This window comes from Gasterosteus aculeatus, chromosome 20, assembly GCF_964276395.1.
Source record: "Gasterosteus aculeatus chromosome 20, fGasAcu3.hap1.1, whole genome shotgun sequence".
Classification (NCBI taxonomy): domain Eukaryota; kingdom Metazoa; phylum Chordata; class Actinopteri; order Perciformes; family Gasterosteidae; genus Gasterosteus; species Gasterosteus aculeatus.
In genome coordinates, this window is record NC_135707.1 from 10,815,648 (window position 1) to 10,827,617 (window position 11,970).

The window sequence follows — 11,970 nt, forward strand, 5'->3', positions numbered from 1 at the left end:
ATTTCTTGCCAAACTAGTCCTCTAATATTCAGCTCGTCGCTGTTTGATATTTTGGGAGTTTTGTACCTTGTCTTGGTCGACGTCAGAGTCTGCGGTTATGACGATTCTCTTCTCCACGCGGGTCTCTGAGGATCCGCTCTTCACTACCTGGTGGTGGGAAGTCAAATATGTGTAATTGAGAGGCAAGTAAGACACAATCCCCACAGAGCAAGCTTCCACTGCTGACCTTTGAGATGTGAGTGGTGGTGACCGTGGTGCCGCTGGTGGCGTCTGAGGTAACGGTCTTGGAGCTGGACATAGTTGCGCCGTCCTTGTCCTCAGCTGTCCCGTCAACTTCCACCTGAGGGAAGAAGGAGAAGAAGAAAAAAAAATGTAGACTGAGTAATCATTTTTAGTCAACGGGACCTTGAGCTTCAGCCAGTGCCGTGCCGCTTTATTGTCAGCGTGGAGGCGCCGGTCCTCGTGGGTCGAAGAGCCCCGATATCTCCGCCGTGCAAACAGGGCTGCAGCCCCTACCTTTGAGGACTCATAGATGATGGTCTTGGTCGGGACGATAGGCACGTCTGTGGTGGAGATGCCACTGGGTGAGGAGGCGGAGACGGCTGTGATGGTGACTGTGTGGGTCTGCACCAGAGGGGGCTGTGGATGGGAGCATAGCCCCGTGAGCGACTCTTCAGCCGCACGGCAACCAATTCGTTTTACACCATGCACATTCTCACAAAGCCGTCCTCAAGTTATTTGTTTTCCTTCCCCCCACTGCGTCAGCCATTTCACCAAATTCTTCTTGCGGGGGGAGGAGCCAACCAAATGATGGTGTTATTGACCTTCCCACCACCAACCACTTGAAAACAAACGAGGAGACGGAAAGCCGTGAGTGGGTTGCAAAGACGATGAGAGGAAGAGTGTACAGCAGACCAAACATGCCGGTGTTGCAGAAACCCACCACCACGGCCGAGGACCACCCCCCAGCCCAGCCCCACGTTGGAACGATGAGCATCATTCGCACCACCCTCTGATTTGTCATGGTGCTGCAAAGGAGCCTGGGAATCATTGAGAGGCGTAATCGGCGTGTCGCCCTGAGGGGCTACCTGGAAGCAGCGAACCGCCTGTGGGGCATCGCTCCCGAAACAGGAAGCCGGGGAAGATCCAACGATCTTCTCGGGCCGCAGCGACACCTCGGGACGCGGCCCTTGTCCCTCCTGGGTCCCCTCTAAAGCCGCGGAGGAGGGGTCGAAGGCCATCTCCGCCTCTGCGATTGGCGCCAAGGAGGTCTCAAAAGCTACGACCTCTCCCCGATCCCATGACTCCTCCCCAACCTGGAGATGTACACTGTCGCGCTCCCTCCTGGCGCTCACAGAGGGACTCGGTGTGCCTGAAAAGCCCCGATTGCTGCCCGTCTCCTCGCGCGCAGTCTTTGTCTCTGAGCCTTTGCCGGGGAGACTAATGCACGTGCTCTACAGAAGACACAACACAGCCACTATGGAATCATGGGTAGGTGAAGTCGTTTCTAATGACGCGGTGTGTGTAGTTATTTTTTACAAACGTGATCATGCATGTTACAAATGTTCAAAAAGAATTTGTGCAATATATCCATTTTGTGATGTAATACAGATCTGTAGGATGAGGATTTATTTTGAGCGTCAGGGTTAAATTAGAATGTTTTATGACCTTCGTGGCCACAGATTTTTCCACCAGATAAGGTGGATCATATTCAGGTGTTTCTCTATATTGTTCATTTCAGGAATAAATTCAATAGGTGTCAGAAGGAATGGATTAAACATTGACTACAAAAAGGACATGCCAGTCACACTAATTTTGACAAACAGCCATCAAGAAAATCATAAACTTGAATTCAAGGAGGAAACAATCATATGAACTGTATATGGAATGCCGTTTATTCTTTGGTCATAGTTGATTGTCGAGAGGTCATGCAACAGGGAATCTCCTGCAGTTGCTACATGCTGCCCCGTCAAATAAAGTGACAAAGAGGTTAAAAACGATTACAACTAAGCTGCCTTGAGGTCTCACAGGAAGTACTATTCTGTGAGAAACTATGTTGATACGAGTCTCAGTGACAAGACGGCCGTTTTGTTATGTGGGATAAGAAAAACAGTAAAATATCCTTCGACAACTGGCGATATAAATGTACCAAAAAACGTGTATAAAAGCAGGCTCAAAGTGATACGGGCAGTAAAAGTCTCCAGATCAAATTTTGGTTGACTTAAAAGTCCAAAAAAAAAAGAAAAGAAAATTCACAAATGCAAAGTAGCAGTGGCTTGATTGTCATTTCCGCTTGTGATCAACCAGTCTTTGGAGAACACGTCTGTTTCCTGGTCGGAGAACTCGGGTTGATTGTGCCGCAGTGGGGAACAGAAACCGAGGGAATAAAAGTCAAGTCCCATAGAGGCCCAAAAAAGAAGGGCAGCGTGTCAAGTGGAGCAGAGGGTGAGAGATGGAGAACGCTTCGGTGATGTCAAAGAGGAGGCGAAGGGAGGAGAGGAAGAGAAAGCTAGAGGTGTGATGGGCAGATGGACTAGGGGACGTCTCCGCAGGTCACACTCACACCTGTGTGGGATTTCCGCGGGGGTCGAGACGGCCCCTCAGCTGCGCTTGGAGTAGAAGTCGAGCAGGGGGCCGCGTGGGAGGCGGATGACAAACTGAGAGGAGGAGGAGGAGGGGGGGGGGGGGGGGGATGAGAGGAGGAAGGAATTTTGAAATGACAGAAAATGAACCAAAACTTGTAAAAGCCAGAGTTGCGCAAATATTAAATGTTCAAAGTATGTTTCGGGTTGTCCAGAGCACGAACATGTTACCGGTACATGCATTTTAACATGCATTTAAAACATATAATTTCCTTATTTGCAATTCTTTTTTTTGGGGGGGGGGGACAAAGGAGTTAATCCAGACAGGTAGCATCTTATTAAAGAAAAGGATGCGTGTTATAGATGTTTAAGCATGCTCAATTTAGTCAGTGCAACCAGAATGAACAGGGGCCTCTTGAGAAACATCCACTCATTTGAAACAGCAGGTCAGACCGAGGAAATACCAATGCTGCTGCTGCTGCTGTCTGTCAAACAGTAAAAGCAAGAACATAACCACGGTCTACTTTTGTCAGCGTAGGGCTTTATTCTCTGCTCAATTCACAGCCAAAAGGTGAACTAGAAAGACAAAGTGACTTGTAAAACTGGGCAGTTCGTCCGCTCCAGTAGGCAGACAACATTTGACCGGTGTCGTATTGTTGTGCTGATTCACTACTGATCTCACTACGGACACCAAGCTGTCAGTTTTGCTTAGCCTTGATTTTAATGCAACATAAATGCATCCTGACAACATGATGCACTTGGAGGCATTTATCTCCCGGAGTAAAAGGCGCTTTGTGTCCAAACAGTTTTGCTGCAGCTGAGTTGACGTCTTGCCAAAAGGCACTTCAAATATAGATTGTAATTGTTTATTCATGTGACATCAGAGGGCTGCTAGACAGCGGTCAAGTCCTCTATGTAGCTAACATAACAAATGAATAAAAGTAATGACACTGACATGAATTGAATAATTTTTTACAAAAGGGAGAGTTGGGCAAAGGCTGCGGACATGATCTGGAATGCTTCATGGAAATGCGACCAGGGCTTGGAGAAAAGAAAAAAAAAAAAAGGAGGTAAACTCAGTGTGAAAGAGAGGTTGTGCATAGCAAAAAGAAAAGGGTAAGCCCATTAATGAAAAGGAAAGGGGGAGAAGGTAAATACTGCTCAGTGTGAGAACGTGCAGAAATTCATCTGGGAGCCATGCGGTAAATCTCCAAAGTCGGGTCTGTCGGTCGTGCAACACAAACACGTCGGGACGCAGAGGGAAGCCAATGAGTCAGATCTCACAGAGCGGAGCACCGGTCCCAAAAGGTGCCTCGCCATCAATACACTATTCAACCGGACACACTGCATTCTTCATACACATGCATGTGTGGCATACCGCGTGCTCGCTCCTTGAATAGGTCCGTACATGCACACATAACCCATTCAACTCAACGGCGTAGGAGAACCAGGGATGACAACTGGATTCATCGACCGCTCTGTCTGAATATACTCGTCAGATGTGAAAAGAATCCAACAGAGAATCACACCTACTTTAGAAAACACACGTCACTTCAGTTTCAAATCCACGGGCATCGCTCACACTAGTGCAGCCATGTTTTCCCAATCGAGCACAATCAACCTCTGCTAATGCAGAGCCATGGAAAACAAAACGGTGCACGTAGAAATGCAGCTTTAACCAAGTCAATTCAGGAATTGCTGTTGTTCGTTGTGATGATTTCTAATTCAACACACAATTTTTTGGGGCTCCAATTCCTGAACTTTGGTTAAAAAGGGAGTTCAAAAGGTGAGCGGGTTCTTTTGGAGACTTACCCCATCTGCACTGGGCAAAGGCTGACCGTTGATACCCAGGGTGCGGAAAGGGGAGTGCGTGGAGAGGCGCTTGTCCCACTCGCTGGGCCTGGTCTCCGTGGCGGCTTCCATGAAGTTCCTCTTGAGCTCGCTGATGCTGGCGTGATGCCTGAGCAGGTCCTCCTGAGGCTTATCGAACTCCTGCCGAGAGCAGCGTCCAGAGGGGAACGACGGGGGAGGAGGTGGGAAGGGAAAGGGAATAGGAAGGATACGTTCAAGGGACGGGAGACAGGAGAGAATTAAGAAAAGTGACAGTGAGATTGTGCAGTGTCGTATTTTGTTTGTATAATATGTGTCACACAAGCAGAAGCAAGGTTAATTGGTGATTCTAAAGGAATGTAACTTAATCTAAATTATTACATTATGGATTGTTGATAGATTATCAGCAACTCCTGAACATAAAAATACAGCATGGAAGCTGATTCATGACTCTGGTTTATAAAGGAAACCTCCACAGGAGTCATTGCCCTGATTCATCAATGTAGTTTACTTCCGGGGGTTTTGGATGGGGAGGTGTTGTAATTACACTACGCTGCATTAATGGTCTATTGGTAGAATTAGTTTTGCAATGAAAAGGCAGCAAATGGAAGAGCAGGAGCAGTGATAATAGCAGACACAAAACACATCATCAACGATGAAGTCGGTTCATTTGACACACATGAACAAAAGCAGTAGCAACACTCATTTGGCAACATTTAGCACCAAGTTGATCTTTGCTTATGAAAAATCAGATTTTACCAAACATACACGAAGATCTAGCCGATGAACAGAAGTGTTTGTTGACTGTTATTCACATCTTATTGTGGTGCTAAAGAGCAACTTAATGATAACGGTTTCTCCAAATGTCATTCCTTTGGCAAATATGTCAAATTATTTGTACTTTTATTTCTATAATTAAACATTAAATTAGCAAAACTGACGAGAAATGACATTGCATTTCTGGCTAGTTGGAAACTGAAGCAGATAAAGGAACAAAAAGCAGGAACAGGAGAATACTAGTGATCTGGAGACTATATATTTATATATTATTTGCTATAAACCAGTAGCTCCATTTGGATTCGATACATATATTTGTTATGTGTATTTGTAAAACCCAACTACTTATTTGTTGTAAACTCAACAGCACTCTCCTGAAACAATTAGAGATTAGGGTTATGTTGCAACACAAACACACACACACACACACACAAACAAACATTTATCACCATGTACCCTACAGCCAATAATTTATGCTGATGCAAAAAGATGTGAATCATGCCACATGCAAGCGTGATATTAAACAGTAGCGCCAAAGAGTAAGAAAATAGAGAGATAGAGATCGATGGGATCTCCGGATGGGATACAAACCTCCAACATTAAAAGGCTATGTCTGATATAAATTGAGTCACCCTCAATTCTCTTAGCTCTTTTCTGTGAAAAATACAAAGAACAAAAATGTGTGGATTTGTTTCAGTGCCACACACGTTGGACATGCATACTACAACAACAGTGTTAAAACAAAAGACAAAGTGACCGTAGGAGCCGAAATACAACGTGCTGACAAAAGAAAAAGCCTAAGGCTGTAGAGGAGGAAAAAAAACGAGAACAGTAGTAACAAAGTGCACAAATCTATAATCATGCATGGTTGCATTCCAAGGTTTAGAACAATAGCAAGCAATGAAGAAATGAACACACAGACTTTGAAACAGCTCGTTTGTGTCCTGATATTATTCTTTTACCAGGTACTCTCAGTTTACCTTTTCCATCTTTCCTTACATTATTTAAATATACCCTCAGGCACGGAGCCTGTTGTGGATTTCATTAGAGGCCTAGCTCTACAGAAACACGACACGGGGAGAGCAGGAGATTAGTCTTGAGGATGGGAAGCTGGATATTGCTGGAATGGAGGTGAAGAGATGGCCACGGGAAAAAACGGATACCAGGCTAAGAATCTGACCTGTCGCAATTCCACCACCTCCGTGCTCGTCACCTCGGACGCGTGCTGCCCCGGGGGTGGGGGGGGGAGAGAGGGACACACGTTAGCATCCGCTGCGCGCCGGCTTTAGCACGCACGTCTCAGCTACAGTGGACGCGAGCCGACATGCAGCAGCCCCGGCGTCTGACGCACGCCTGAGTGACCCCACTGATGGAGGATCTCAGTGGAGAGTCTATTTCTCTCTGGACCCTCCAGACTGCTGACTACAGCAGCAAGAGAGACGCAGTTCACACTCGGACACAGAACAACCTCCGCTCACTCGTTGAGCACGCGCAGTTCTTGCAGACTGAGGCGTTTAGACCCAGAAAGCCTTTGTCGTGTCTTATAGACTCGTCAATCCCAGGCAGTAGCTATGACGACAAATGCTAAATCATTTGTTCATCTTTTAAAAGAGACACCAGCTTTTCCTGCAACTAAACATTTAGTTTGCATGACATCACAACCGTGTAAAAACAGTGAAATTCAGATACCTTGACCTCAGCCACAGCCTCCGTCTTTGAGGGCTCCACAGCTTCGACAGTGACCTCCAGCTTTCTTTCCTCTTTGCGGCTGGTCTTGATGGGAGTGGAGGTCTGGGGCTGATCGAGGGGGGCCATGGGGATCCCTGCCTCGGCTAGAGCGGCCTGGGAGAAGACCGGAGCGCTGACCGGACGGGCGCCCCGCTGCGTGCTCACCACTGGACCAAATGCAGACAAAATGGAGGCGTTAATGCTTTAGCTGATGTGTTACAGAGGGAGACGATCACACCCGCATCGGACCGGATCAACTCCCCCCGAGTGTGTACAAGAAATACACAATAGCACATCCATGCAAGCAGCCACATCATACCGTCAGTTTCAAGCCTCGATGAGATCAGATACGTGCGCACACTGCGAGGGAATACTGTACCTTCATGAGCTTTGTGTATTCTTTTTTTTTGTTTTTGTTTTTTTTAAGGACAAGCAGACGTCAAAACGAGGCGGGCCAGAGGCGAATATCCACAAAGTCGGATTAGGGCAAAAGCATGGATTAGTTCGTGTTGCGATCCACCGACGGATGCGGTCAGATGAAGTTATGCTGTGACGCAAATCTCAATGCGGTCGAAGCGCTGAGTGCTGAGATTAAGAAAGCGTTATTTCTTCATTAATGCAAAACGCAGCACGGTAAGAGGTCCTTGAACGACGGGGCGCGCGCCGTTGCTATCTGTGGGCGCGTTCTCTCACGAAGAAGAGTCAGCGGATCCTGCTGACGGGCGGCAAACGTAGCGAAGCGTCCCGCGTGGTGAAGAAAGCGCGGCCATGTGTGCGAGCTGCTCATCTGCAAAGCGGCAAAACCCAGACGGCCGGACCGTACCTGACTCTTTGGGGGCAACGTCTAGTAGAACAAACCAATCATCATTGACATGCGTTTGTGCGAGCGGACGTCTTTCCTCCAAGATGCGTTTCTCAAAGTGTGCCCTCCTCTCCGGGCGAGCGATCGTTGATGCGGCCCGAGCGGTTGGAACGCTGACCTCCGCTAGGAACTGGATGCGCTCAGGGACTACTAGCACAAATACACAGTGTTATTAAGGAAATGGAGTAGAAAATACAAGGACATTTATATTGAAATGGAGCGCCTGGTTAAATACGATAGTTAACAACCAATAAGGTGACTGCGCAGTCTTGACATACGGTGTAACAACGGTTACAAATATTGGAATATTTGTGCTTTTTAGTTTCTGTGCAAAAACGATCTTTTATTGTACCTGATTTCTTAGTGGCCACATTCATGAGAATGAACCAATCATCTTCCACCTCCCTCACTGCTGCCTGCGGTCTCTGCTGCACCGCCGCCTCCCGCCGCCACGTCTCCTCCACCACAGCGACGGCCTGCCGAGCTCTCTGCTTATTGGCTGAAAACTCTTCAGCTGTTCTTACTTCCGTGTGTGCACGGAGACGTTCGTCCACAGCCGCTAACGGAGAGCGCGCACACACACACACACACACACAACGCCTCGTCGGTCAGAACACGATTCCAATTCAACACACTCTGAACAGGAAGATGTATGTAACGAACACACTGACGCCATTCTGTCCCATTCCACTCCGGCATAAGTGGCAGAATACCTGGTACTTTAGGCGCAACGTCTAGCAGCACAAACCAGTCGCCATCCACCGGTCTGGGGAGTGACGGTTTAATCTCCAACGGCTTCGCTGGGTGCGTCACATCTTTCAGGATGAATTTTGGTTTTGGTTCAGCGGCTGCCGCCACGTCCACATAATACTCAACCACAGCAACTAACAGAGAAATCAGTGTGAATACATCGGTTGCTCGAGCTATTGATGGTTGAAAGCATCAGTTGCGTGTGTGTGTGTGTGTGCACGCTTTAGCACTCTCAAGGACCGGTACCTGGCGCTATGACAACAGGCCTTTCGCGTAGGACGTCGAACAGGACAAACCAATCATCTCCTCCTGCCCGTCTCTCCCACAGCGAAGCCACTTGGCTTGTTCCAATTTCAGTTGAACGCGTCTCATCATGCCTGCTGTCACCACCAATTATCATCTTCTGCCATGTTACGGACTCTGCGGAGGTCACCTCAACCTCAACAGTCTTCCTCATATCCGGAACAATGTCAACACGGGCCACTAGAACAAAATCAGACGGTCAAAGACGCTGAGCGAAAATAGTGTATCCACCAAACAAAGCAAGTTAAGAGTTTGGATTTAATGTCTCTGAATATAAATTCTGGTGTATTGCATTATATCCAATGTACCTGATGGTATCGCTACAGCCTTCTGACGAATGGTGTCAAACAGCACAAACCAGTCATCCTCTCGCTCTGGCCGAATCTGTTCAGCATCAACCCGCTGCAACTTCTGCTCTGTGGTGATCGCTTCCATTGGCTGAGGTTCAACGCTTGGATACATTTGGCTCGGTACTGCCACACAAACTGAAAGCAAACAGAACGTTGCCTCAAACTAGACGAAGCATCCGACAGAGACGCCATGTTTTATACAGCTACCTAATGGTTTGTGTGACGTCTCGTGAATTAGTGAGATAGTCTTCTTTGGTGTGATAATGTGTGTGAAAACCAATGAAAGGACCTTGTAGGCTGTGGGTACCTGGAGGTACGCAGGGAGCTTCTCTGGGAACAACATCCAGTAGAAGAAACCAGTCATCATCATCTCTCTCCCTGACTGGCTGGGATACTTCCTGCAGTCCTCCATCTTCTTTGTAAACCACAAGCTCTTCAACTATCACCTCCTTCCTGGACTCAACAGTCATCGTTTCTGCCGCAGTAGATATGCTTTCTTCAGGAGCAACCTCAACATACTCTGCCACGGTAACTGATGACAAACACAATGAATGAGCAATAGGACACTTAAAATACGCTGGGAAGTCTTCATGGTGGGCCGGAGGAGGCCAAGGCGGCCATACCTGGTGGCACATATGTTGGTGTTCTCTCCGGGACATCCAGCAGCACGAACCAGACGTCGTCTCGTTCTCTCACACCCACCGGCAGTGCAACAACCCGCGCCTCAATCAGCGCTCCTTCCAGTTCTGCGTCTGCTGCCTCAATGCCCACCCCGTCTTCTCCCTCCTGGCCAACTGTTAGTGGAATTACGGAGACAAGTCCTTCTGGGGACACTTCAACGCGCTCAGCGGCCGCAACTGCGACAAAAACAGATGCACATTCAACGCCACCGCCAGGAGGGCTAAATAAAGCTCAGGATGATTGCTTCCATGAAAGTTGTGAAGCGGGGCTGGGAATTCTAAGCAGTACCTTGTGGCACATATGGCGTTTCTCTGGGAACAGCATCCAACAACACAAACCAGTCGTCATCCCTGTCGAGCACTGGCTGCCGCAACGCTAGTGGGCGTCTTGGCTCGGCGTCCATCATCATTTTCTCCTCAGACACCACTTCTTCAATGTCCTCCTGGGTGGCGGTTGCAGCGACAGCGACAAAGCTCTCTGCACCCATCTGGTCACTTCGCTTCAAGGCAACTGATACGAAGTAGAATCCAGAGAACGTCTTTTAACACAAGCAGCGAGGCACGCTTTCTGTACATTGGCGAGCAAGCACAGAAATAAAGCACAAGAGAGCCAACGTTTTGAAAAGCAGCCCAGGGCGGATTTTCACGCTACCTGGTGGTTTATATGACGATTCTCTGGGCGTAACATCCAGCAACACAAACCAGTCGTCGTCCCTGTCAGGCGGTGGACGTTTTGGCATCTCCTGCAGATATCTGGGTGCTTTTTCTATTATCTTTGTCTCTTCAGCTACTGCTCCTCTAGTGTCCTCGGCGGTTGCCGTTCCAGCCACAGACGCGGCATTCTCCGCCCCCGTCGGGTCCCTTCTCTCCAACGTCACTAATGCGGGTGAAGCAGGGACACACGTCTTTTAACGCTGACAGTAATACACACTTCCTGTACACCAACCAGCAAGAGAGGCAAAGTTTGAGCGGTACCTGGTGGTACATATGAGGTTTCTCTGGCAACGACATCCAGCCACACAAACCAGTCGTCGTCTCTTTCCATGATGGTCTGTGGTGGAGGGATCTCTGGTACACGCCACACTCCTTCTCTCACTGTTGTCTCTTCTACAGTCTCCGTTCTCTCCTCAAATGTTGAAATCTCAGACTTGGAGAAATTCTCGCCTTCATCCACCTGAGCGCGTTCCGCAGTAGTAACTAAGCGGTGACAGTAAAGACACAGAATCTTTGAACGCCCGGGAGCAAACGTGCAGAAAGCTCAGAGCAGAAGAAGCGTGGACCGAGTTTGGTGGGGGGGGTATTCTCAATTGCGTGAGCTATTTATAATGTCCACAGTCGATCATCAAAAAAAAAAAAAAAACATTTTCATAGCAAATGTGTAAAGGTTTGCATTTTCACACACTGTACCTGGTGGTTTGAAAACAGCTTTGTATGGAGGGAGCTCAAACAGAATGAACCAGATGTCCTTATCCGCCGCCGGAGATCGATCCTCGGCCTGAAGCCTCTCAGTCACCTCTCCCTCAGTTATCGCCTCCGGTGTTTCCGTCTTAATCCAGGTCGCCTCCTCTTCTACCGTCTCCTCTAGAGCAACACCACGCTGCACATCCTCCACTTCCGCCTGCGTCAGCGCTCCTTCATCTACTATAGGAACTCTTTTCCAGTCCTGCCTTCCACCACCTGGTACGCTACTACAGAAGTGGTACTGGTGACGTCAGAGAATCCGGACTTTAACTTCTCCTCCACCTTCTCCTGCCATTCCTTTTTTATCTGGTGCAGCTTCCCTCTCAAGGTGTCATCGGACAGACTCTCGCTTGCTACTTCTATTTCCATCTCCCGCTTTATCTCGGCCCCTTCTTCTTCTGGTAACAAGCCTTTTAAAAACACCTGCTTTATCTGATCTTCCAATTCATCGACTTCTTCCTCTTTTGTCTCAGTTGTCCTAAAGGATTTCTTCGAGACTGTTATACCTCTAACTTGTATTTGTTCCTCCTGCTCAACATCATTCTCTTCTCGAATTAACTTTTCTGCCTCTTCCCTACCCAATTCCTCTTCTATTGCTCCCTGAAGGCGCTCTGCCATCTCGTCCATGTCCGTAAGCCTGTCCTCTA

At 48.1% G+C, this 11,970-nt stretch overlaps 1 protein-coding gene across 32 annotated transcripts in view; it reads right to left on the reverse strand.

Annotated features, from left to right (window-relative positions):
- Positions 1-11,970, reverse strand: part of LOC120810753 (protein 4.1-like) — a 29,353-nt gene that overhangs the window by 1,679 nt on the left and 15,704 nt on the right. For 6 of the 32 annotated variants that reach the window (XM_078095139.1, XM_078095148.1, XM_078095136.1 and 3 more), the window contains exons 11-18: positions 6,879-7,084; positions 6,370-6,414; positions 5,781-5,843; positions 4,395-4,574; positions 1,089-1,454; positions 517-639; positions 227-340; positions 67-147 (exon numbers count right to left, since the gene is read on the reverse strand). In XM_078095139.1, the coding sequence (XP_077951265.1) occupies positions 67-147; positions 227-340; positions 517-639; positions 1,089-1,454; positions 4,395-4,574; positions 5,781-5,843; positions 6,370-6,414; positions 6,879-7,084 (1,178 nt within the window). Of the gene's footprint in view, positions 1-66; positions 148-226; positions 341-516; positions 640-1,088; positions 1,455-1,872; positions 2,658-4,394; positions 4,575-5,780; positions 5,844-6,369; positions 6,415-6,878; positions 7,085-7,740; positions 7,930-8,131; positions 8,339-8,492; positions 8,664-8,775; positions 9,013-9,140; positions 9,318-9,471; positions 9,715-9,805; positions 10,040-10,151; positions 10,374-10,514; positions 10,740-10,837; positions 11,060-11,269 lie in introns of those variants that run through there. The other 26 variants (XM_078095150.1, XM_078095151.1, XM_078095152.1 and 23 more) reach the window with 24 other exon arrangements.